Source organism: Carica papaya, chromosome 3 (genome assembly GCF_054855325.1).
Source record: "Carica papaya isolate Zhongbai chromosome 3, ASM5485532v1, whole genome shotgun sequence".
Classification (NCBI taxonomy): domain Eukaryota; kingdom Viridiplantae; phylum Streptophyta; class Magnoliopsida; order Brassicales; family Caricaceae; genus Carica; species Carica papaya.
In genome coordinates this window covers 9,893,891-9,921,559 of record NC_142311.1, presented here as the reverse complement: position 1 = coordinate 9,921,559, position 27,669 = coordinate 9,893,891, and the positions used below count along the sequence as shown (strand labels likewise).

The 27,669-nt window shown below is 34.9% G+C and overlaps 1 protein-coding gene across 4 annotated transcripts; it reads left to right on the top strand.

The window, feature by feature from the left end:
* The first annotated feature begins 527 nt into the window (after nucleotides 1-527).
* LOC110808802 (chromatin remodeling protein EBS-like) lies at nucleotides 528-20,325 on the top strand. Of its 4 annotated transcripts, none has more exons than XM_022034407.2 (6): nucleotides 532-935; nucleotides 1,105-1,447; nucleotides 1,593-1,661; nucleotides 8,560-8,698; nucleotides 18,365-18,418; nucleotides 20,027-20,325. In XM_022034407.2, exons 1-5 carry the CDS (start codon nucleotides 863-865, stop codon nucleotides 18,389-18,391), a joined length of 651 nt encoding a protein of 216 aa, XP_021890099.1. In that variant the 5' UTR covers nucleotides 532-862; the 3' UTR covers nucleotides 18,392-18,418; nucleotides 20,027-20,325. The 4 variants fall into 4 exon arrangements, with proteins under 4 accessions (XP_021890101.1, XP_021890099.1, XP_021890100.1 ...); XM_022034408.2 differs by having other exon boundaries at nucleotides 19,960-20,325; XM_022034409.2 differs by lacking the exons at nucleotides 18,365-18,418; nucleotides 20,027-20,325 and adding an exon at nucleotides 4,375-4,474 and having other exon boundaries at nucleotides 528-935; nucleotides 8,560-8,654.
* The last annotated feature ends 7,344 nt before the right edge of the window (nucleotides 20,326-27,669 follow it).

Here is a 27,669-nt window from a genome sequence, read left to right as displayed (position 1 = left end):
TTTTGTCTCAAATGTAGGTTACATATTGGTTAGTTTTCTGAGTATCAAGATTAAATATTTTTTGGATAATTTTAAAATATTATTTTACACTAATCTACTACATTTAAGATTTTAATCGATTTATCGTTCTTAACTTGGTTATATATATATATATATATTTTGTGGGTAACGAAAAATTCATAAATTCAAAAGAGTTGTTTTTTGTAAGTGTAATATGTGGTACTTTCTAAACTTTGTAAGTACCACATATTAATACTATTCAAGTTCACCAAACTTAATTTATTAATCTCAATAAATTTAGAGTAAGATTTAAATTATTGAAAGAAGGGAAAAAAAATTTTTGAAATAGTCATCTTTTATTTTTATCTAATAAAAAAAAAAAAAAAAAAAACCATTGATGGAATTGGAATGTCAAGAACAAGAAGCAAAGAAGACTGTCCTTCTAATTCAGGAATTCCAAGGGTCCAACCATGTCTATGTCTCTTCTACATATATACATACACATGCACATATATATTCATTACTCACAGGTAGTCATGCATGACTAGACTCGAGATGATGGAAGATGCTGACGTGTTATCCACACTGTTCCTCTTCGCATCCCAACAAGAACACTCCTTTCTCTCCTCTCTTCTCTCTCTCTGCCCGCTCAGTCTTCTTCTGTCCCTGTGACAGCACCTAGGGTTTCTTTTGTCTCACTCTCAAATTCCCATCTCTACTGCTCCAGAACTTGCTAAACCCTGTTTTCCATCAACGCAGGAATTTTAAACATTTTTGTTCCATTCGTCTCTCGTGACACTTCCATTTTCAGCTCACTAATCACTACCTCTCTCTACCTTTAGCTCGAAAATAAAACCTTTTCATGGCAAAAACAAAACCGGGAAAAAAAGACCTTGATTCTTACACCATCAAAGGCACCAACAAAGTTGTTAGACGTACTCTCGATTTCTCTGCTAAACACAGATTCTTTCTTTCTTTTTTCTTTTTCCACTTTCTTTTCCTCTCGGGTTCTCAATTTCTACGCTCTAAAACCCTTAATAGATGCTCAATCTGTCCTCTTTTTACTCTAATTCTCATGGTTTGGATGTTTTGTTTCTTTGGCAGCTGGTGATACTGTGTTGATGAGACCATCAGACTCTGATAAACCCCCTTACGTGGCGCGCGTGGAGAAGATCGAGGCCGATCATCGGAACAATGTGAAGGTTCGCGTTCGGTGGTACTATCGACCCGAGGAGTCGATCGGTGGGAGAAGGCAGTTCCATGGAGCTAAAGAGTTGTTCTTGTCAGACCATTACGATGTGCAAAGTGCGCACACCATTGAAGGTAAGTGCACGGTGCACTCCTTCAAGAACTACACTAAGCTGGAGAATGTTGGTGCTGAGGATTACTTCTGTCGGTTCGAGTATAAGGCTGCTACCGGAGGATTCACACCGGACCGCGTTGCCGTGTAAGTTGCCATTTGAAACTTATTTTCTTACTTGTTTTGGTTGTTAGTTCGTGGATAGTATTGAATTGATGGTTACTTTTTGTCTTTTGAGTTGATTTTGTTGATTGACTTCTTCAATTAATGTCTCTCTGGGTTCGTTTTGAAGGTATTGCAAGTGTGAGATGCCCTATAACCCGGATGATCTCATGGTCCAATGCGAGGGATGCAAGGATTGGTAAGCCTTTTGCATACATTTTCTTGTTGGAATTGCAGTGGGCGATAAGTCTTTTGCATACATTTCTCATATTGGAATTACAGTGGTGGAACCTTTTGCGTATATTTCTTTTTCATTTTGGGACTGTAGTGACGGATGGATGTGAAATTAAAATTTTATCTCTTTTTTTTTTGAAATAAAATTTTAAGAAAATTTTCTCTCTTTTGGGTTGGTCAAATATTGGATTCATTTCTGTTAATGATATTTTTTACAATCGCAGCTACTTGTCTTTTAGATAAATCTGGCTTGGCTTGACTTATGTTATGTAACAATGATTGCCTTGAAATTTAGGTTTTTCTTCTTGAAATAAAAAGTATAATGTGTAATTAAATATAAGCACCAAGGAAGTGCCAAACCATGTACAAAAATATTTACATGTCAATCAGGATATCGATTAGTTCTCCTAAATATTCCATGGAATACAAAGGTTGACTCATAACCAAAAAACCCTGGGTTTGGAGCCATCTCACTCTGATCTTATCGATATACCTTTCTACCCTTCAAATGCTCTCCTATTTCTTTCTTTCCAGACCACCCAAAAAATTGCAAAACGAATGAGACCCAAATATTTTTTCTGACCTCTAATATTTTTCCATGCCCAAATCTCAGTCCTGATAGTACTAACCGTTACCCAAGTGAACCCTAGAAACCTATTTGCCGTAGACCATAAACTATACGCAATAGGGCATCATAGACCATAGACAGTGCCTTGAAATTTAGGTATACTTTGTTGTTGATCTGCACTTGATTTAGTGATTTATAAGAGCCTCTCTGGTGTTTAATCTTAACATTTGGTGTATATATTTAGCATTTCTTTTTATAAATAAAAGCTTAATTACTTTCAGGTTTATAATTCCAATTGAATACTAAAGACAGAGGTAACTGGAAGATTGCTACTGTCTTTATTGTTGTTATATGTATTCAAAAAGAGCAGACTATAGTGTGTTGAAAATGTTTTTTCTTTATAAATTTAATTGCCAACTATTAGGCTTGTAGCATTATGCTTGAAGAATACTATTTTGAGATTCCTCTTAATCAACTTATGCAATATATTCACTTAATGAGTATTAGAAGATGTTTTCTTTTTCTGTGTACTGGAAGATAATCATTTAATTTGTTTGTGTTAACATATTTGATTTAAGTTAGTAGCTATTTTAGCCCAAAAAAAAAAAAAACAGTAACAGTTGATTTGGACAATCTTTTTTTAAATCAAATTTGATTTGGACAATCTTATTTCCTATGTTTTTAGAAAAATAATTTCTAGATAGTTTGGGAACTGAAATTAGATTATATATTAACAGAAAGCAATTGATTTGAAGCAAATATGCAAACATCATTCACTCATAGCATCACTGAAAATAGTGTATAATAGATTAATTGGAGCTCTTTTTGACATGGACTTGACCTTTTTCCTTCCCATATCAAATTCAAAGTTGACTCTAGGGTTTTGACCAATATTTCTGTGCTTTTTTTTTTAACTTCTGAATTTGTTTCTTGCCTGCTTTAATATTTAGGGATTATGTTATCCTCTGAATCTTTTCTCTCCCTACTTCACCCATTATGAAGATATTTTATTGTAACATTTGCCTGTAACATTGAGTCTAGAACTTCTTGTCATCCCATAGTTCTAATAAACTTCATATCATGTTTGTATAGGGGTGGCACCCCCTTGATGTCATATATGTAATATATAAGTTTTTTATTTCAAAAATGAACTTCATATCATCTTTGAATAGAGAATTTTGTAATTATTTTATTTGGAGATATCCAATGGAGCAGAAGCTTTAGATTAAAAACTCTGGGCTATAATTTTTCTTTTGAGAGAAAAAGGAAATATCATTAAGAGACACAAAGGGGATGTGTCCATGATCAATTATGGGCTATAATTTAATCTTATTATCATCTTTTGTACATGGGCAGTGCCCCCTTGGCACCATTAATCAATACAAACTTCTGCACTTTTATTTCAAAAAAAAAAAAAATTAATCTTATGATTAATTTATTTGGAGATATCCAATGGAGCAGAAGCTTTAGATTAAAAACTCTGGGCTATAATTTTTCTTTTGAGAGAAAAAGGAAATATCATTAAGAGACACAAAGGGGATGTGTCCATGATCAATTATGGGCTATAATTTAATCTTATTATCATCTTTTGTACATGGGCAGTGCCCCCTTGGCACCATTAATCAATACAAACTTCTGCACTTTTATTTCAAAAAAAAAAAAAATTAATCTTATTGTCAACTTACTACTACCCAAGGTTAAGTTTGGTTAAATGTTAAAGCTTCGGAACAAAAATTGGAAAAGACACAAATGAGATAAGATTCAACTAAAAATAGCATTTTAATTGTATGGTTAATTCAAGGTTGGTAGATTTGGGATCCCTACCTTAATGAGTGGGAAGAGAAGTATAGAATTCAACATATGGGGTAGAATTTGTTTAATTGTGAATCAAATATGCAAATTGTAGTTAAATCTTCATAAAAAGTAATTAAGATATTGAGATATAGGAGTAAAATGAGAATAGAATAGGATTTGACCAAAGCATGTAACCTTCTACTATGTAATACTCTTAATCAACCATGGATGAGGAGAATCTCTTTGTTTTGTCTTTTACTTTTCTTTGATGCATTAAATTGCAGCAACTGACACCTACTTTTGTTTTATTGTGAAGCATCATGCAGAGGTTGAGAATTGCAGTAAAGCTCTGCTATGTCGAATTTTCATGATTTTTCTTCATGGGCAATCTTAGTTGTAAACTTTTCTCATAAAATGTTAGTCACGCACACAGAATTATCTTCATAAAGCTGTGATTATCTTTGATCAAGCTTCTTGTTGGGTTGCTTTTGTAAAGCTTGTCTCAGAATTGTCTTCATAAAGTTCTGATTATCTTTGATCAAGCCTCTTGTTGGGTTGCTTTTGTGAAAGCTTGTCTCAGAATTATCTTCATAAAGTTCTGATTATCTTTGATCAAGTCTCTAGTTTGGTTACTTTAGTAAAGCTTGTCAATACTGTATGGTTAGTAGCAAAGTCATGAATAGTATAGTTTGTGCATCTTTTTAGTAATATCACGCACAAGTAATTTCGGTACCTGAAATATTAAGCATCAAACTTCCAATTCCTCTGTTGGTTAGCTGATAGTGACCCCCCTCGATTGTGATCCTTCTACAAGGTGTCTTCTCTTCCTATCAAGTACTTGGATTTACCTTTAGGATTGAAATTTAAAGGCCTCAATGTGGAGGAGCCACTAATCTCAAAAAGGAGGGGAGACTGGCCACTTGGAAGTGCAAGTGTCTACCTAAGGTGGGAGACCTTGATACAGTGTACCATGTCTAACTTGTGGATTTCTTTCCTCTCTACTCTTCTTATTCCATCCAAGGTGTCTAAAAGGTTTGAGTCCATTTAGTGTTGTTTTCTATGGGTGATTATAAGGAGCATAGGCGGTACCGTGTTTTGGCTTGAGACCTTTTTAAGCATTCCAATTGCAAGAAACACCACTTACTGAATTGGTTGGAGATCAAAAAACCCTTAAAAGAAGGGGGCTTGGGACTAAGATCAATAGTCAAACTAAACTAGGCACTTATTGGTCAATAGATTTGGAGATATTGGAATGAAAATGACAATTTCTGAAAAATGGTGATAGATTCAAAATGGTATAATGGCAATCCACAAAATCTCTCTTATATTAAAAACAACAACTATGGTTACAGTTTATAGAAGGACATCATCACACTAAGTAATGCGATATTTCAGTGCTCAAAATAGAATATTGGTAATTGGTTCAAGGTCCGTTTCTAGGAAGATTTTTGGTGCGGTTCAGAAAAATTAAAAAATAAATATTCTTTTATTTACGGGATTGCTAAAAACAAAGCTGCCATGGTAAATAATATTGTTGTTCAGTCATTCCTGCCTCCTGGAGTGTCCCAGTGATAAGGAACCTTCAAGATTGGGAACTAGATGATTATCAATGCTTACTTCACTTATTGGCAAACACACAGCTGCATAATCAAAACGATAAATTGCATTGGAAATTAAAAAAGAATGATCTCTTCAGTGTCAGCTCTCTTTACTCTTTTCTGGCCGATCATAACTCTAACAAAAAATATTTTTTCCCCTCAAAAATCATTTAGAAATCGGGTGCCTCTCCAAGAATTGCTTTTTTTCCTGGGAAAGCTTCAAAAGGAAAAATCCTGACAATTGACAATTTGATGAAAAGAGGGCATACTATTGTCAACATGTGTTTCTTATGTAAGATATCTCTTGAATCATGTAATCATCTATTCTTAAAATGTCAAACATCTCATAAATCTGGAGCATGATACTTGGGCTTTTGGGCATATCTTGGGTAATGGCAGATTCTGTTTATTCCGAACTTTTGGCATCAGAAGGTGTGAGTAGTAACAAAGCGCTTAGATTAATCTCACCATTTTCTGGGTTATTTGGAAGGAGAGAAACAACAGAGCTTTTGAGGGGCTTGAACAAGATTTTAATAGCGTCAAAGATAAATGGTTTCGTTATTTTGGCTCTACTGTTTTAGAGCATAATATAGAATGTTTTAAGATCTTAGTTTTATTGTAAATATGTTAATTGACATGTAAATTTTTTGTAAATGGGTGGTATTCTCTTAGCACCTCACATTAATACATCTTCTCTTCTTTTATTTCAAAAATAAAAAGGCATTAGGAAGGCTGGGGATTAGATCTTTACAGGCAGCAAATAAATATCACCTAGCTAAGTGGCTATGGAATTCATGTCTAAAAAGGCTTATGGAGGGAGGTGATTACGGCTAAGTAGCCCCATGGAAGTGGATCAACAGGGTGGTGGGTTTAATTCTTTGATATTGTGCATTCCAGAGTTGGGGAGAGGCAAATGGTCGGTCTGTCGAGTACCACCAGAATAACAGGAAGAGTAACACAACAAATTAAAATTCAGTTGTGTTGTTTATTATTGGTAGTATCAGGACAACACTAGAATGATTTAGGGTAGGCTGGTGACAGCTATCTTCATGCTAAGGCTGTCATTGCTGCCAGCTAATGATAAGTCATTAAACCCCATATATGATTGTACAATATAATTAAAAAGGAATAGAATTATTAGATTATTTGCTATGTTCTCTCTACTTCCTTTATCTTTCTTTTTCTCTCATGCTGTCCTAACATCACATCTTCTGGTATCTTGCAATTCTCATATCTACTTTCTATCCATATCTTCTTAACCTAAATAGCCTCTAGAGATCATCTAATGAGTCAGTATCCTGACAGGTTTTTGGCCTGACTGTTGGTGTGGGCCAACTCCTTAGAAAGAGAAATTCCTGAGACTTTTTGAAATTGCTAGAGATAGATATGCTTCAATTGGGGGTTCAATGATTCATCCTTTTCATTCTTGAAATATTTCCTTTGTCCTGCAACTTGAATGATTGGGAGATTGCTGGCTCGGCCTCCTTATTGCTTGTGTTATCTGGCACTGAGATCAACTAGGATATATGTCAGATAGGCCTCTCTTGCCTGTTATAAAGAATGGAGCATTTTCTTTTCAACGTTGGAACTACCTCAATCAGTTGGAAGTTGCTTTCAGATTACTTGGAAAAATATTTGGAAGAAGAAAGACACTTCTTGCATAGTCTTATTTGCTAGAGAGGCTGCTTAGGGTAGAATTCTCACTTTTGGCAATCTTAGAAAGCACGGGAGAATCCATGGGTGTCTGTTGTACTCTCAGGAGAATGAATCTCCTAATTATCTACTTTTCTGGTGTAGGCTAAAAGGTTATGGGACTCTGTTCGTGAGCCTCTTAAATGTACCTTGGGTGGTTAGTGGCTTGGTGGTGGAGGAATTATGGGCTTGGGAAGGCATTGCTGTCAGCAACCAAAAGAATAACCTCATCTCCCTCATCCCGTTGGCTATCATGTGGGTGATTTGGAAGGAAAGACCAACGGATTTTTTAATGGCACTGCTTCTTTTACTAGGATTGGAGATCATTGGTTCCAGACCTTGAGTTTTTCATGTATAGGTCACTCCATCCTGTTTGAGGAGGATCTTGGAGCCTTTATTGATATTTTGTATTCCTCGCATTAATTTTATTTCTTTGTATAGGGTTGGCACTCCCTTGGTGGCTTTTAATACATCTTTTTTTCTCTCTCTCAAATTTTACATTTAAATAATCTCCATGAAAGTCCCCTTACTATTTTGTGGGTTATCTGGAAGGAAAGAAACAAGGCTTTTGAGGGTGTCGAGTTTGATTTTAACAAGATTAAGGATAACTAGTTTCACTATTTTGGCTCAAATTTATTAGAGCATAACCTTGATTGTTTTGAAAATTTAGGAGACATTGTAGATATGCTAATTGAGATATAACTTTTGTACATGGACGGTGCTCCCTTAGCACCTTATATCAATACAGCTTTATACTTTTATTTCAAAAAAAAAAATTTCCATGAAAGTCAGAATGAGAAGCCAAAAGTCAACGAAGTGCTTGATACAAAATAAGTTTTGTATGGTATCACTTGGACTACTTCTTGACATACAGATTTTCACTACATAATTTTCAGGACCAAAAATCTATTTGTTAGTGTTGGAAAGTTTCAACCATTTCATTAGTGTTTTATGATTTTAATGATTTAACATGGATGTGGTTGTATTTCTTATTTGAACTCTTAAAGAAAACCATGTGAGAGCAACTCCATGTGCATCACATACACGTGCCTGCCGGTGCATACATGCATTTATTTGTCATATTGTTGCACCATGTTGCTATTCTGGTTGTTACTAGCTGCCAGCTATCTTTAATATTCTCAAATTGGAAAATACGTACATCATCATCAGATGATAATCATGCTTCTTTTACTTATGTGAGTATATTGCAGGTTTCATCCATCCTGCATGGGTATGACCATTGAAGAAGCAAAAAAGTTGGATCACTTTTTATGTTCTGACTGTTCATCAGATGATGATGCCAAAAGATCTTTGAACGCTTTCCCAGTATCACCATCAGTTGAAGCTAAGGTGAGAGAATATGATTTTCTTATTTGATTCCTCTTACATGGAAGGTACTGCAAAAGTTTCTGGAATATTTTTTTATATGGATGATCTGGCAGAATGTTGGATTGTATACAATAGTGTGTATGCTGTTACACTTTATAGTGTTGGAAATTTTATAAGGGTGATTTCCAAAATCTCAAATCCTGAGAGAAAGGGTTTCATCACTTGAAAATCTGTCCGTTACGATTCTTCAAGATAGACCAAAAGGGGAATGAGAAGTTGGTTTTTAATTCTAATCTCTACCTTTACGCTGTACCAGAAGGGTGGCATGTGTTGAGAGCATGAGTTTCATGATATTTATATTCTTCTTCCTGTGAAGTAGAAATGAAAAATATTTAAGAATGATTTTATTAGTTTCACGAATGTGCTATATAAACCTTATTTGTTGTTAGGTTATAGATACTACAAAAATATAAACATGTTTATATTTACAAATTATAGCAAATTTATTAGCATCAAAGATAAGAATATATTTATCCCTTTACCCTGCAAGCTACGTGACGTAGCACGTAAGATTGGACTTTTTAAGTAATTGAACTTTTTAGAAGAAAGCATCTTGGTGGAAATGTTGTTAGCTAATTGATATTGATTGCAACATGTTGTACTACTAATTGTCCTGTCTGTGTTTTCTTTAAATTAGTGAATATCCAATTCAATATGTTTCGAACAAACATGATTAACCGGATTAGAAGCCATATAAGTAGTGTTGACATTGTCACAAAATGAGATAGGAGATGTGAAGCAAAATAAAGCTCCTGAAGCATGTTTTGTAACTATGATATGGTAGAAACTGTTGCAGCAACAGTATAATATTTGACCTCAGCACCAGAAAGAGAAACTACAGTCTGCTTTTTCAAGCACCACGAGATTAAATTAGTGCCAAGAAAAATGCAATATCCTGTGGCAGATCCATTGGTCTCAGGGCATTCCCCTCAGTCTACATCTGAGTATCCTACTAAACGCATAGGAGAGTCTATTTGAAAAAAATGTAAAATGTTTTAAAAAGAAAGGCATAGAAGAGTCGAAATAAGTTGAAGGCCATATATAGACTACCTTGTATGCAGCATAATATACGTTTTGCAGCTTGAAAATTGTTGTGATGATGTTCATGTTTGCGCTAGCAGGTTGATTGACAGCAAAGGAAATCTCGGGGCTATTCAATATAAGATATTGCAAAGCTCCAACAATATTGTGATATGAAATAACATCTGAGAGTAGAAAATAGATACTTCACCAATCTGACAATTGGATTGGACAGGATTGTATAGGTGCTTCCGTCCTCCATACCATGAGGATTCTTGCCAATAAAAAAAGAGGCCTCTTTATTGTGATAAACTTGGATAGCCAATAAATAACAAAGAATACCAATTAATCATTAGAACTCATTTTCAGGTTGACAAGAAGAGACTGTTACAAATCACTGAACAGTGAGAATAATATCATTAGCTTTTGTAAGAGTTCATTTTGCAGGAATTGTGAGCAGGGATTTTAGTTTGAGCAACGAGTTTCATTTTTTTTTCACAGAAATCAGTACTAAGAGTTTTCAGTTTAGAAACTTTAACTTGTGAATTTGGACTTATAGTGATGATTGGGGATGATGAATAATTCAGCGATGGAAGAGATCTTGGAATTGACAGGTGAATCTATGGCAGCAGCTGATAATGAAGGAGAATAGCAACCAAATTCTTGGTAGAATAAAAATCCTGCTTAGGGAAAACTTGTCGAGAAAAAATAATTTTTTGTATGTCAACAACGAAGCATCAATGACTACTGTATTTATTTACAATCTAGGAAGATAAGTTTAGATGACATGTACAATCAAACACTCGCCTATATGTAGGCTACTTGTCATAAAGAAGCTCAAACGGAGTCAAATTCTGGATAGAAGAGAAAAGAAGCTTCTTAATAAGATGAATGACAATTTTAAGAGTTTCTACTCAAGAAATGATTGCATAAATGCTTGACGAAGTAGCATGCAGATCATATTGATAATGGTTCTATGCATACATGCAGTTATACCATCTTATTATGGAGTACAAGGACATGATAGTCTTATGTGCATGCTGTTTCGAGCTGGTTTGAGTTTCACGAAACCTATCGAACATGACCCGTTGCAATCCCTAGAAAAGATGAAAGAATGAAGGAAAAAGGAGGATCCAACTATAGTGTAGGATAGGAAGAAGAGAGACTCATGTTTGCAGGAAAAGAAACAAAAAGAAAATGGGGAAAAAGATATTGAGAAGAGAAAAGGAATACATGGTTGGAGCTGATGGAGAAGAAATGTTGGAGAAGACAGCTTTGTTGAACTCAGACTTGCTGCAAATTTACTGCAGCAGCAAGGAAAAATATGGCAGACAAGAAATGAATGCAGCAGAAAAATAAAAATATTAATCAAAACATATAATGGGTATGAACTGCTACTGGAATTTTAGGTGCAGTGGGATGATATATTCAGCAACCAGAAATGCCTTTTAAATAGGCTTTACAACTCAATTAAAAACAGAAAAAATAGCAGAGTAATCTGCCACTAACTCAAATTCTTTCACTACTAACAAAACATCATAAATTTTAGGAGATAAATCGAAAACTCAGTTAAATATCCAGTTGTCAATATTGAATCAGTCTTCAATACTCCCCCTTGATTCAAAGTTGCAAACACCAAGCAAATTTCTGAAGTAGACATGCTTGTCACGTGGTAGAGATTTTGTAAAAATATTAGCTACCTGCTCATTGATATTGTAATACTGTAATTTAATTAACCCATTTGCCACAAGATCATGGATGAAGTGAACTCGAATATCAAAATGCAACTTTTCATTCAAATTCATTGGTGTTGGTGCAAATTTACAATTAAACATGCTGAATTTTTTAAGTAAGTCAGTTGCATATTTTCTTTGTGACACAAAAACTCCATCTTCGATTTGCTTCATCTCTAACCCAAGAAAATAATTCAGCAAACCCAAATCTGGCATCTCAAATTTCCTTTTCATGCACAACTTGAACTCATAAATAAGAGAAGAAGATGAACCCATATATATTATGTCATCAACATAAAGGCAAACAATGAGGGAATCATTTTTACCTTGTGTTTTAAAGTAAAGAGTGGGTTCATTCTTACTTTTCTCAAAGCTATTCTCCAAAAAATATGAGTCAATTTTGTTAGACCATGCCCGCGGAACCTGCTTTAAGCCGTAAAGAGTCTTCTTTAACTTATACACTTGCTTCTCTTGCCCACGAACTACAAAACCTTCAGGTTGAGAGACATACACTTCCTTATCCAGCTCTCCATTTGAGAACGCTGACTTGACATCAAATTGGTAAATAGGCCAATTTAATTGAGCAACTAAAGCTATTAAAATTCTCACCGTCTCAAACCGAGCAACCGGAGAAAATGTGTCATCATAATCCACACCTTACTGTTGCGCATAGCCTTTCACCACAAGTCGTGCCTTGTGTTTTTGTATGCTGTCATCTGCTTGAAATTCTGTTCTGAACACCCATTTCACTCCAATAGCTTTCTTGTCTTTCGGTAGATCCACCAAATCCCATGTTTCATTCCTGCAAATTGCTTCAAGTTCTTCCATCATTGCATGACGTCATTCTTCCTTCTCAGCTGCTTCTTCAAATGTTAGTGGATCAGCTACAAATAAGGCTTGTGTAGCCTCATAAATTTCAGCCAATGACCTGAATTTTCTTGGAGGAGTATCATTATCGGATGAACTTTTACTACTGGAACTTGAAGAAGTGGAGCTTGATGGAGTTGAAGAAGGTGACGTGGAAGTATTTAAGGAGTTGATTGCTGTCCATTAGTTGGTGGAGCTTCATTTTCAAGTGGAACTTCAAACTGAATGTTATCTGATTTTTTTTCCGAACTCCAGCTTGCATCTTCATCAAATACAACATTCCTGCTAATAATTATCTTGCCACTCATAGAGTTACAGAGCCTATATGCTTTAGATTGAGAGCAACAACCAACAAAGATACATTCCACAGATTTTTCATCAAGTTTGCTGCGATTCTGTGAATCTATCAAGGAATTGGCAATATAACCAAAGATTTTTAAGTGGCTTACCTAAGGTCTCCTACCACTCCAAGCTTCATATGGTGTTTGGTTGAGAACAGCCCTTGTAGGAGATAAATTCAATAGATAGACAGCAACATCAACACTTTCAGACGAAAATTGATCAGGCAGCCCCTTTGCTTTCAACAAGCTTCTTGCCATTTCAACAACCTTTCGGTTTTTACGTTCAGCCACTCCATTTTGTTCCGGTGTATGTGGTGTTGTCAATTCTCTGTGCAAGCCTTGTTCTTCACAAAATTGATTGAATTCATTAGATAGAAACTCCCTTCCTCTATCAATATGCAATGTCTTTATGCTTCTTCCACTTTGCTTCTCAATGAATGCCTTGAACTTCTTAAAGATCTCAAACGTTTCAGATTTGAATTGGAGGAAGCAGACCCAACTCATACAGCTGTAATCATCTGTAAACAACAAAAAATACCAACTTCCACCCAAATCAACATGTACAAGTTCAAGACACTCATATGACCTTCGAGACTTTCCTACAGGAAATGGTTTTTTACATTATTTCCCATAAATGCACCCTTCACACAAATTGAAGGACTCAATTTTAGGCAGCCCAAACATCATTTCCTTTTGATTCAATAATTGTAGACCTTTTACATTCAAATGCCCATATCATAATTGCCACAATTTTGACTCTATTTTCTTTGACAACAAGAGCATGGTTTTCAACACTAGAAACTTCAAATGGGAAAAGTTTATTAGGTGTCATTTGAACATCAGCAATAATTTGATCAGATTTTTTCCCTAATCACACAAGACACATCATCAAACATGATAGAATACCCACTGGCCATAAGCTGCCCAATGCTAAAAAGATTTTGTGATAAAGCAGGAATAAAATAGACATTGTGAAGGAGTTTTGTGTTACCATGACCATTGCTTAATGCCACCGTGCCTTTGCCCTCAACTTGCATTTGTTGATCATCACCAAGTCTTACTTTCACCTTGCATGACTCATCCAGCTCCTTGAATAGAGATTTGATCCCGGTCATATGGTTGGAACAGCCGCTGTCCAGAAACCATATGCCACTTGAAGCTTTGGTGCCATCTTGATAGGCCATGAATAGCTTAATCTCCTCCTCATCTTCAACATAATTTGCTTGCTTTTCCCTTTTCCAGCAGTCTGCCTTTACATACCCGTATTGCTTGCAATAATAACACTGAATATTACTTTTGTAATTTTTTTGTTTTCCAATCATCTCCCTTTGTTTATCTTCTCCAGCAATTCTGCCTCTACTTCAATTACCTCTACCTCGATAACCTCCTCTACCATGTCCCCTTCTTGTTGCCTTCCATGAATCATCTTGCTGTTTGGGAGACTCCCCCATCACTTGAAAAGCCTTCTCTTCAGTCTTTTCATTCACCCAATTCAATCTTGCCTCATGGGATTGCAAAAAACTCATCAGCTCGTCAAATGAGTAAGTAATCAAATCCTTAGACTCCTACATGGCTGCAACAACATGATCAAACCTTAGAGTTAAACTCCTTAACACTTTTGCAACAGTGGTTTGATCATAAATCTCTTCCCCGTAAAATCTCATTTGATTAATAACCGCTGCAACTCGTAAAAAAAATTCTTGTACCGATTCACCGGTTTTCATTTGCAACATCTCAAAGTCACGATGGAGAGATTGAAGTTTTACCATGATTACCTTCGAGGAGCCTTGGTATGCTGTTTGCAAAGTCGTCCATGCTTCTTTGGCTGTTCTTGCTGCTGCAATTTTAGAAAAAATAGATTTATGCAAAGCTTGCTGGATAAAAAATAGTGCTTTGGAATCCCTTTTTTTATTTTCTCTTAACCTGCCTTCTTCATCCGGATTAGGATACTCATTCTCAACCAAGTCCCATAAATCTTGAGACTTGAATAATGTCTTCATTTTGATGCTCCAAAATTCATAACTTTCACCATGAAATATAGGAATTGCTGGTTGAGATGCACACCCAATTACAACCGAACTTTGCTCTAATACCACTTATGTTGGAGAAGAGAGCTTTGTTGAATTCAGACTTGCTGCAAATTTACTGCAGCAGCAAGAAAAAATATAGCAGACAAGAAATGAATGCAGCAGAAAAATAAAAATATTAATCAAAACATTTAATGGGTATGAACTGCTACTGGAATTTTACGTGCAGTGGGATGATATATTCAGCAACCAGAAATGTCTTTTAAATAAGCTTTACAACTCAACTAAAAACAGAAAAAATACCAGAGTAATCTGCCACTAACTCAAATTCTATCATTACTAACAAAACATTAGAAATTTTAGGAGATAAATCCAAAACTCAGTCAAATATCCAGCTGTCAATATTGAATCAGTCTTCGATAAGAAAATCCTTTTCCAAAACAAGTGGTAGAAGAAACAAAAACGTGGCCTTGAGATCTTCACCTTCAACCATTCAATATCCTGAAGCTCAAGATTAGGGTTAAGAGAGTAGGCAATACAGATGGTAGGCATGTTGCAATACAAAGAGGAGAGCTGAAGATGGGCAATGACTGCGCATTGTACAAAGGGGAGAGGGAGTTGCGACTTTTAGAGTAAGATCTGGATAATGCCTGAGATCACAATAAACATGGATGACACAGATGAGTGTTGATCAAGAGAAGAGATAGAGATAATATGGATCAACAGAGGAAACAAAGGTAAGCCTTCAGGAGCTGCTATGCTAGGGCAGCAATGCAACCAATGTTTGCTGCTGCTAGAGAGAAGAGTAGCTTAGGTCTGAGGAGGCAATAGCGTGGCATGACTGTGCTCGGATGAAACATGACTACAAGATAGATAGAGAATGAGCATAGAACTTGAGGTCAAAAGGCACAGAAGAAATTTGGATTTTTTCTTTTGGGTGTCTAGTAGCTTTGATACCATAAACAGATATGAAGAAATATTTAAGGGTGGTTTTATTAATCACATGAATGTGATATTTATAACTTTATATGGCATTAGGTTTTATAAATGACACAGAAAAAGTATGAGAGTAGCGATTTGCACTTTATTAATAGATTAAATATACGAATATATTTATCTCTTTTTTATTAAAAAAAATTAAATAGACATAAGAATATTTTTATCCTTTACCCATCAGTTGAGTAGCTAGTCTTTGTATTGGCAAAGAAATTTCACTGAAGGCACCTAGGTGGTACAACGGATGTACTGAACATATTTACAAATCAAAATGTCTAAAAAGTCCTCTAAGTCATTTCCACCATTTAGAAGTAGCCTTTGAACTGCATATATAAGGTTTAGAATTAGTGAACTCCAACCCTATCAAAAGTAGAGCAAATGCCCTCAAAAGCACTCCTTTTTTTTTTGTACTACTCACAAAATGGCTAAAGGGGCAACGGACATGGGTGCTATGGGATTTACAAGTCCTAATTCTTTCTTTTCTTTTGAAATAAAAAATAAAAAATATTAGAGGCATCAAGGGATGCAACTCATATATAAAAATATTACATGTCAGTCAAAATATCAATCAGGTCCTCAAAATCTTCCCGAGAATAAAGAGAGTGACCCTAAAATATTTACTACCTTAAGTTCTTTCCCATGCATTTAATTTAGCTAAATTTGAGCCAATAACCCAAGTCACATTCAGAAGGTTTTAGGTCCGAATCCTAGACTAATCTAGCTTCAGGATGCCAAAGAAATAGGCGATTAGGGGATTACTCTCTTTGATGCAAAGAAGACAACCATTGACAAGGATGCGAACTCTCTTCATCAAGCGGTCAAGGGTGATGGTTCTTCCCCACAAGGCTTCCCAAGTAAAAGAAGAAAGCAACACAATGTGAGGCCGTTCTCTTCCAGAACCTGCTCCCAAGGGAAGCTGTTCATACTGTACCTGGACTCAAGAACTAGAGATGATGGTTCATGAAAAATAGTCAATTCTTAGTAAGCTTTCACACTGGATTATCTCTGCTCCTGCAATGCAATATGCAAAAAAAAGGAAGGCCAAAGAAGAGGTGAGGTCCTCCAACTCCCAATCACTGAGATTGGGAGATAAGATAATGTTCTAAACTATTACACTATTGTGCTTCACAACAAACTCCCACACCCTAACTTCTTTGAATCTGACAATTTTGGATCTACTTGGAAATTGGAATTTCAAAGGGTGATCTCTATCCAAAACCTTACTGGACACCAGTCTCCCAAACTGATCTGAATGTGTCAATCATGTCATCCCAACCGTTCCTGATGCAGTTTCATAGACTAGAGCAATGAGCTTCTCTAGTAAACCTTGACATCCAACCATCTTCATGAATACCATATTTGGACTGGACCAGGTTCCTCCATTTTCAGCTCCACATGCTGGTGATCTCCTTAGTAATTTGGCAAGCAAAGCTTTTTAAGACACTGAGGCACCAACCAAGGGATTGCATTATAAGTTTTTAGAAATAAGGTTATAACTTCTCTGCTCCTCAGAATCTTCCTACCAAGACATATGAATTGGACGACTTTGATATGGTGTCCTTCTACAAATATTTCCTAAGCGTCCCACAACCTTGCCTACCACCTAGCATAAATTTAGTGATAAGGCAAGCAACTGATAGTTTTTTCTTTAACAATTTGACGTTAATGCTCTGTCCATTTTATGAATAGAAGTGAGGTATGACATCTATCCATAAGAAGATTTACATTATATTAATACACATTTTAATGAGCATACAAAGACTGACTTTGTATCAGATTGCTGCTGCTGATTTCTTATTTTAAGCTATCATACAGGTGAGCAGCAATTTTAGTTTCATTTTTCATTAGTATCATATAACAATCCAAAGTACAATATTTGTAACAATGAAGTGTCCTGAACTGTTGAAAACATCAAGCTAGCAATATGCATAGACTTCATTTTATATGTTTTTAACCTTTAGTTTTGTCTAAGAACCTTTTGATGAAGAATTATTTTAAAATTCTGGCGGTTAAAAGAACTATTCCGCTGAAGTTTGATACCGTGTACTTAGGCTTCTGGTTCTATCTGTTCCATACTTCTGAAAAGCCTGGGGTCTGTAGAGCCAAGCTGGTGGTCAATATCAGTGCTTGAAGTGGCAGTCTTGATGCCATAGATTTAAATGTTGTGTAAGTTTTAGATAATGCTGACACTAATGAGAAAATTACTGGTTTCTATATGAATGGTTACTTTGGGTTAGCCTGTAATATGGCTGGTATTTTTATGTGAAAACAAGGTCCCGGGAAAAGACTGAACTTGTTTTCAGTGAATCTTCAATACAAGTTAGAACTAAAACATTTTGGCTATTACTAAAAGGAAATTGGTTTATCTTACATGCTGTATCAAGCACAGTAGGATAGTTTCCTCACTTGATTGTCTGTACTAACTTTTACGTCAAAGTTACAAACAAACGTTTGGAATGTTTTAAAAGAAATATTATTCCTCTACTTCACGTTATATGATCGTTCAAGTCTACGACATGGCAGTAAAGACTATTCTTTTTATAAAAGTGTTTGTGAGCTAAAATTTATAATTCTTGGGTTCAGGACTGGTCTGTTATTTTATTATTCTCTTTTAACATGATTTTGTTTCTGATCTTGTGCTAGGTGGAAACAAAACGCAGGAAGAGATGATCTGAATGGTCGGTTCCTAATGAGGAGGTACTCATTTTCTTGCACATTAGATATGGTATTGTTGTTTCCGTTGTGTTGTGGAATTGTACAGTGCAGAGAAGATACTGTGCTTGCACAAACAAGAGGCTTTACATAATTTATCTTATCCAGTGTGTGTGGACTTTGGAGGTGACTCAGTTTTCTATGGTGTCTTCAAGTATAATATGTGCAAAAAGAAAAAAAAAGAATGCAATTATCTTAAGCTGTGAACTCTTAACAATACATTGGACTAAAATTTTAGGGGAAGAGTTTTTTTCTTCTTAGTTTCTGCAGTTTACGTCATTAATACTTCTGGCTTTCAACCTCTTGCTGTTGGGTTGCAGGCTGGGAGGTGTGATTGTGATGACATCTTTTTTCTTTTAATTATTTATTTTGCCCTAAACTATTTTATAATGGGTACATGTAGATATGATCTCACATTTCTATTAATAGTTTATTAAAAATCTTACTCCATTAATTTTATTGATTAACTCAGATTCTGTGAACTTATTAATAAAATGTGATACCATATTAATATGTACCCGTAATAATTGGTCTTGGCTGTGTTTGAACATAAGGTAATCTATCGTCCCAGAATATTCTATATTCCCCTTGGCAATTGAAATTGTTGCATGGATCAGTTTCTTGATTCATTGATAAGATAAGCTACCTAGTATGCCTTTGGTTTCACCTGGATACCCAGTTGGTCCATTGATTGATCCAACATTCTTTTGGTCCTTCTGGTGAACCTTTCTTTTGCCCTGTCAACGTTCAAACTATGCTCCTGGTGGAGCAGAATTTAGCAGTGGCTCAATCAATTTGAAGACCGATAAATTTTCAAGGTTTTCAAAGGTATTACTTCTGCTAGTGAAAGATGAAAATGTGAGTTTCAGCCTTTCAGGCTTGATATGTACTGAGTGTGTACTGCAAATATGGGGTTTAGTTAGAGTTTCATTTTTGCACAGGCATATCTGATAGTATTTCAAGCATCAGGAAAAGTTACACTGACTTGTATTGTACTTGTCATTACTATTTTGGGATACTTAATAGAAAGACCAAGTATTTTCTTTCCTATCTCATTTTACCCTAAAAAGTAATATATATATATATAATACGACTGCATACTGTTGATTCTATCAATTCATATTTGGTTCAATAATATCCCTACTATAAGCTTGTTAGAATTAGAATTTCCTTTTCTAGTATTAATATGTAATAGCTAAAACTTTGGTGCTTACAATTTTTTCTTGCAATTTCTGTTGCTTTAGCAAATTGAGAAATTTTCACTTCCTCCCTACCAACCCTTTGGTTCCTGTTCCAATAATAAGGACATCAATTATTGTACCAGGAAACGTCATAGATAAGGGATTGCAAGTTCTAAATTGAATCAATTGATATGATCCGTTATTATGGATATCTCAGAAAATGTATGCAATAAAATGATAGAAGAATTGAAATGAAAACAAAACTAGTCTGTTTTATTTGATGTTAATTTCTGGTGTGAACTTAAAATGGGTTTGCTTTTCATTATTGGTAATTTCATTTGACAGGTTCGTAGGCTAAAATACAAAGGAGCAATGTTGTTTGATCAGAATTTTTTTTATCTTTTTGATCCAGTGAACCTTCCCTACCCGGCTATTGTAGTTTACTTGGAACTGCTCAAAAAGAGTCTTTTTCTTTGGCGAAAAGAGGAAACTAATGGACGGAAGAAGAAGCTCATTTCATTTTCATTTCCCTTTGATGAGTTCGGACCTCCACACCCGTCACGGAAATTGTACCTACAAGTCACAGGCCCCCTTCCCCTTCTCCCTTTTTGGTTAACTTAACCAGTCAAATCAAAATCAATGCTTACAGTTTATATAAAATATATAGATTTTTTTTAGAAGAAAAAAAAATATATATATATAATTGGAAGAGTCCGGGTTCAAATTTTAGCAATTATATCTGCGTTTACTACACATAAAAAGAATATAATAATTGTAAGGATCTTTAACTTTACCAAAGAAAATTACATTCTTAAAGTTGATAATATGCCCAATTATTGAAATAGTAGTAGATTTTTAGTAATCATGTTTAAAAAAAAAAAAAAAAAAACTACTGTTCCGTAAATATTTTTTTTGGGTTTTTATTTTTATTTTTCCAACAAAAAAAATATTCATTTTGGCAAAATGCATAATTACAAAAATTATGGAAGGTGGTGGTTTTAGTACCAAATTGGACGGTAACATGGTGGGAGACTTTTTTCCATATTCCTGCCCCCCACTATCTCACCCGCCCCCATTTATGAGGTAAAATAATAATTGTATGTAACAATAATTTTAATTTTAAATTTTATGTGAATTTCAAACTCGTAACATTTAATTAAAACACTCGTAATATCATAATCAATAATTTTAAAAAATAAGAATTTTAATTTTATTTATTGGTAACTTTTTTATTTATATTTATTTTTACCATAAATTTTTATCGATTTAATTTCGTTGTAAATAAAATAACAAATAATAATAATAACAACAACCCTTCCCCATTTTCATCCCTAGTAATAATATAAAATAGGATTGGATTAGTAGCACAAATTTCATGGAAATTTAGAAAAAGTTGATCATTTTATTAATTATTATTTAATTGTATTAAACAATAATATTAGATGTTGTAGCTTTTTTAGAGAGAGATAAGTGTCCAAGTGTGCTGTACCACTTTTTAGGTTTCTAACATGATTGGGCACATGAACACTTTCATAGGGTCCCCTTTGAGTAACATGAAATTCAACTAAGGAGGCTTCAAGCTTTTGATAACGACATGTTTATATAAGCATAATCATATTTTCAAATATATCCATATATATATATATATATATATATATCAAGGGAGACATTTGTATTGTATAAGGCTGTGTTTATACGACTAATTGATATTTCATAATTTCACGTACAATCATTCTACTAGAAATTATGGTACCGTAAATTTTTTTATTTAAAATTTTTGAAAATTTAAATTTAAATTAAATATTGTGTCAAATAATTGACTTTTTTTTTAGTGTATGATTTAAATTTAAAATGTAAGTATATGTGAACATGGATTTGTATAATCACATGTGATCAATGCATTTTTATTATATGATTAGGGAATTTTTTTAACTTAAAAAAGAGATTAATATTAAATAACTTTAGCTTCATCTAATAATTATATAATTAACTAATTAATTAAATGGGAGTTAGAATAATAAAAATAGAAAAACAAACAAAAAAGGAAACTGGAAATAGTTAAATCGCAAGAGGAAGGAAATGGAAATAAAAAATAAATAAGAAAAATAGAAATTAAATTAAATTCAATAAAAAATCATTTTCCTAATTAATAACATACATAATTTAAATTTTTTAATTAATTTTTATTCTTTATATACATAAACAAAATATTTTGAAATTTAAATTAATCAACTCACGTTAAATATATAAAAATATAATTGATGCATTTTACTAAATATAATATAGTTTATATTAGAAATTAAATATATATAAATATTTGCACTTGGACAACGACCCATTTTTATTTTAGTAAATTATTTTTCTGAATGTATATATTTTAATTGGGTCAACAAAGGCTGACGGAATAAGATGGTTGCATGATGTGGATAAGAAATATTTTATTTCGAAAAATAATAAATGAAAATATTTTCCTCTTTTTAATTCCTAATATTAATCTATTTACAGTTGATATACGTGTGTAATAATTATATTTTTGTATTTGTGTTAAATATTTTCACCCTCTTATTTTTTTTATTATGTCATCTAAAATTATATATATTCTAATTTTTCCAATCAATATTTCACATTTTTTTAATTATTTATCAACCAGACAAAATAGGCTTATTTAATGTATATTAAAAATTAATTTAATTGCCAAATATATTTCTTACAAAATAATTAAATCGTAATTCCTGACTTATCCATGCTTGATTTAATCTTTAATCAAAACGACAAGAATTCGAGTGCTGATTTTACCTGCATGAATGTATACGGCCGTCGGCCGTACAAGATCGAATAGTCAATATTGGAAAATTTCAAAAGTTCTACAAGTAGCAGCCAACTCTAAGAATACATATATATATATATATATGTGTGTGTGTGTGTGTGTGTAAGACTTTTCCACTTTTTTCTATGTATGAAAGGTAACTCCGAATACATAAGTTATTATAAATTATAATTTATAATTAATCATGTGAGATTATATCATTAATTAAATTACTATAAATTCTAATTATATCATTGACAATTTATAATGTGAGAGAAATAGGATAACTGAAACTTCATTTATTTTTCTTATAAAGTAATTTATAAGTTTATATTTAGTTAATCAAAGAAAAAAGTAAAATTTTTCAGTAAATAATAAAAGCTTAACTTACGTGAAAAATTTATTCGAAATTAAAAAAAATCCACACTAAATTATTTATCAAATTTAGAACTTTAAATGCATTTTTTATAATAACTGGATGTATAAAAAAAAAGGAAACACATAAAAATATAGAAGAGGGGGGGAGAGAGTGAGAGGGGACGGTTTAAATTAAGGGAAAGGAATGGAATGATTTATCAGACTGGGTCTAAATAGTATGAGGAAAGGAAGGGAAAAAAGGAGAAAAAATAGAAAAAGAAAGGGAGAATAGAGGATAAGAGGCAGTCGATCAAGGAATAGAGAGAGAGCCGAGAGGGAAAAGACGATTAAGGTGATTGAGAGAATTGTTGTTGTGTTGAGGACGATGGAGGCAAGAGGTATTATAAATTTGAATATCAAACACTGAAAATGATAATTTGTAGTTAGATTCTACAATGTGATGAGTACTTGTGTGGTAAAACCTATAAGAGAGAGAGCGGGCTAACAGAGAGGATAGGGAGCCGTGAAATCTTAGGAGAGTCGATGAGGAAGGAAATCAAGAGGATGAAGTATGATAGGTGAAATGATGAGGAACTTGAGCGGGAGGGATAAACGGAAATGAGACCGAAAAGGTATATATATATATGTCGGTATACGTATATGCACGAGAATATCACCAAAGAGATAAACAAATTCGAAAATGTAGGAATTAGGCAAGGAGGTATACGAGTATACGTAGAATGGTGCTTGATAGTCACTAAAGAGAGAGGAAACTAGAGATGTCGAAGTTAGACTGGGAATGGTGTATGGAACGGGGGTTGTGGTGGTTGGAGTGTTTTGAGAGGGATGGTTAGGAGAGATGAGAAAGAGAGATACATGGGAGAGTAAGTTGGGAAATAGGAAGTGTGGGATGGACGTTACAAATAGTGTGTGTGTGTGTGTGTTACTTAATAGGGGGAAGTAGTGTGTGAAGTGAGGGTAGGGAGTGATGGAAACAGGCAATAACAATGTTTGTGTATATATGTTACAAAATAGGAATAATGAATATGTGAAAACAGTGTGGATATGAAAATGAGCTACTATGTGTGCTGCTTGAATATATATGCCTATATGAAATATTATGTGTATCTGTTGAATATACATGCATGTATGATGACTGATTATGATTGTGAAAATTGTATAATTGTAGTTGTAGTACTTTTTTGGGTGGTAATGTCGATGTTGGTTATCAATAGTTGTTGGTAATGGAACCAGGGAGAATCGCCGATATTGGTGATGGCTGAGAGTTACCTGGAGGATAACGGTGTGAGTGTGTGACCGATTTGGGTTCAACTAGTGGTAGAAATAGGCGTAATTTGAGTCACTGATATTGGTGATGACTTGGGGTTACCAAAAGGGTAACGGTGTGAGTGTGTGGTCGGTTTAGGGTTGATGGTTGACGAAAATGGGGATAAGTTGGGTTGCCGATGTTGGTGATGACTGGGGGGTACCTGGAGAGTAATGGGGTGGGCATGTGGCTGAACTATGGTCGAGTGGACAAGTACTTTGCGTACTGTTATTATGGCATATAATGGTGACTTTACAGGGTAATAGTTAACGGTCTTCTTTTAAGGAGAGTTGTGATTGTAGTGGTGGTAAGCGCATAAGGGGAAAATATTATGGGTAGGGGAAACGAAGAGGCTAATGGAAGTAAAAGTATAGGAAGTGGGGCACTAATGTATGCATTTAACTGGATTTTCATACTATGTTTATATTTTGAATTTATTTTACTAAGATTTTGTATTCTCATTACTTATCATTTATAGATGTTGTAGCATAGGAAACTGGACCAGAATTACATTCTTCCGAGCTTAGCGTGTAGAGGAGACTGAATGAGAAACGTGGGTAGTGAACCATAATACTTATATACTTAGTGGAAAGTAATTTATTTTGAAATGAGACATATGTAATTGTGATCTACGGTATTATTAAAAGTATAATAGAGAAACGTTAGACATTGAATGTAGCGCCCGGGGAAAATAAAAAAAAAAAAAAAAAAACGCGCGTGCCACGTCAGCAGACCCAGTCAGCAGGCCTGGCCAACCAGGACCTGCCACGTGGTAAAACCACGTCGACCGGGGACGGGCCACGTTGGCGATCCGCGTGCGCGCGATCGGACGACCCAGATCAATCGCGCGCACGGACGGCCCAGATTTAATCGCACGGACGGCCCAGATTTAATAAAAAATGGACGGCCCAGATTAAATCAAAATGGACGGCTGAGATCAAAAGGCAAAAGGGTATAAATAAGACCCCCACACCAGACCCCAAACCCTAGCCGCCTGCCCTCGCCGGAGAAGACGAACCAGAAGCCGGCCACCGCCACCCGCCGCCGCACCGGAGGGATTTCCGACCGACGATCGAGGTAAATTTCATACCCCCGACTCGTTTTTCCACGCTGATTTTCCCAGTGGCCAAATCGGAGCCAAAATCCCGGCCAAACGGCCGAAAGCCAGCGGCGCCGCCGCGCCCCTCCTCGGTTTTTGCCTCCGATGAGGCCCTTCCCGGCCTCCGTTTAATGCAATTTTTATATCACCGTGATCACCATTCTTTTCTCTACAGGTTGATCGGAGCCAAATCACCAAAACACGAACTTTACCGGAGAACCGCCGCACCCGAGAGCACCGCCGCCGGTAAGCTTCGGTTTTCCGTAAATTTTCGGCCCCCCGAGGGCCGTAGGGTTGTTTTATCGCAGGAACCAATGCGAGTGTGGCCGAATTCGGCCGGAAACGGCCGAAAACGGCCAACTCGAGGCGAACCACCGCCGCAAGCGGCGGCGCCGTCGCCGGAGCACGGCAGAGCCGCCGTGCCGAAGTTGCGATATTGGCCGAAAGGGGCCCTGGGCCTAATTTGGGATTTTTTGGAACATGTGCAGGTACTAGTAGTGTGTTTCGGTTCCCCGGGAAAAATTCAGGGAAAATTAGGGACAGCCTGCAAGCGCACCGTGAAGCCGTGTTCGGACCCCGAAACGAGTAAGGACCTCTCACCTTATTTCCTATCACGGTTTTAAAGTTCAATAAATGATAAAACGGTATTTCATGAATCAACGAATGTGTGAAATTGCTTAATGTCGCTAATGGAGCCCGAGTCTAGTGTGTTTGTCGGTTAACTGTTATTTGGCCTGTTTTACAGTTTTAAATGCAGCATGAGGTTCGATGTTTTCATTTTATGGTTTCATGTGCATATTTTACTGTTTTATTGATTATGGATTGAATGACCGGGATATTGATGCTGTATGTTGTCTGTTTGGTATAAATTATCATTTTGCTTGTTGTATGTGATTGATAATGCTGACTGAGGGAAAAGGAGAATGAAAGGTTATGTAAATAGAAATTGTATAATGTGGTCAGCCTGACTAGATATCCTGGGAGATGGTGGACGGACCGGGTCCGTAGGGAACCCTACCGAGATTGTGGTCTCCCATACCAGACGGGGTATGGAGATCTTATGTGTTTTGGCGCCCATACCGGACGGGGTATGGGGACGGCCCATTTCACCGTCATATCGGACGGGGTAATGAGGTCTATGGTTTGGCGCCCATACTGGACGGGGTATGGAGACGGCCCTTGAATATGATTTCAAGTGTTAAGGGTTAACGGGTAGCGGGACCCCTATGGATCCCCATGGATACTAGTGGGCTGGTAAATAAGGAAAAAATATGTTGTGTAACGATTGAATTACGAAAAGCTTGATAGGTATTATGTTATACAATTTATATATATATGGTTTTCATGATGATGATGATGTTATTGCTTTCGTATATTGTTTTATAAATTTCACCGAGGTAAGTGAATGGTAAAGGTTTTGTTATCGATAAAAGGATTTGTTGTAAATTATGCTCCATTGGTCTTTTTGTGTTTTCTACCCACCTTTACCTCCGTAACGGTGAGATATCGTGATGTCTTTACTGGGATAGTGTAGCTCATTCCTTATTTAATCATTTCAGATCAAGAGGACATCGTTCCCGAGCCGGTTCCGCAGGAGGACAACGAGGGGGACGCCTAAAGACTCCATAGTCACATTCGTAGTTTTTACTTTCAAGTTTCTCTTTTAGGTAGTTTGATCTTTTATATTTTGTGAGCACGTTTTTTGTTTTAGTATAAAGGATGTTATTCAAATTTTGACTTCGCTTCCGCATTTGATATTTTTAATATACATTTTATTATAAATTTCCGGAGCTGTTACATTGAATGATTAAATTTTAATATTTACTATGTACCGTATTATGTTGTTCTGAGATAATTTGGTTATAGAAAGTATATGTCATTCCATGTATACGGGGAGGATTGTTGTAACGCCTCTGAAATTAAGATGGGGACGTTACATTTTTAATACATTTTTATAGTAACTTTAATAATTAAAATTAAAAAGGATAAAATAAGTCATATGTAATTTAAAGAAAAAAATTATACACAAGCTACTCTATTTTTTATTATATTATCTAAAATCATAATTACTTATTATGTCATTGTGTTTTATTATTTTAAAGTGATGTAATTATCACCTAATACATACTGATTATTATTCAATATTTATTAAAAAAATTATACAATAAATTATTATCTACGAACAAAGTTATTATTGTTTTTATTGTGATTTACTTGTAATTATTTATAAACTTATTTATTGTGATTTACTTGTAATTATTTATAAACTTAAATTTTTTTATGTAATTTACATACTAAAAATAATTTTATAACTCTTTTGAAATTAAGAAACATCACATTGAATATTAATTCATTGTGAGTAGTTAAACTAAAAAAATTTAATTATTATAAAATATTCATTTCATCATATCTTGTTATAACTGTATCATACCTAGTTATCATAGCTTTAATAATATATCAAAATTA

What these genes read in the sequence shown, in the direction of transcription:
- LOC110808802 (XM_022034407.2), top strand. Translation starts at nt 863, where the DNA reads ATGGCAAAAACAAAACCGGGAAAAAAAGACCTTGATTCTTACACCATC. An exon ending in CACCAACAAAGTTGTTAGAC is followed by an intron (nt 936 to 1,104) that starts GTACTCTCGATT and finishes TTTCTTTGGCAG; the next exon opens with CTGGTGATACTGTGTTGATG. An exon ending in ACACCGGACCGCGTTGCCGT is followed by an intron (nt 1,448 to 1,592) that starts GTAAGTTGCCAT and finishes TTCGTTTTGAAG; the next exon opens with GTATTGCAAGTGTGAGATGC.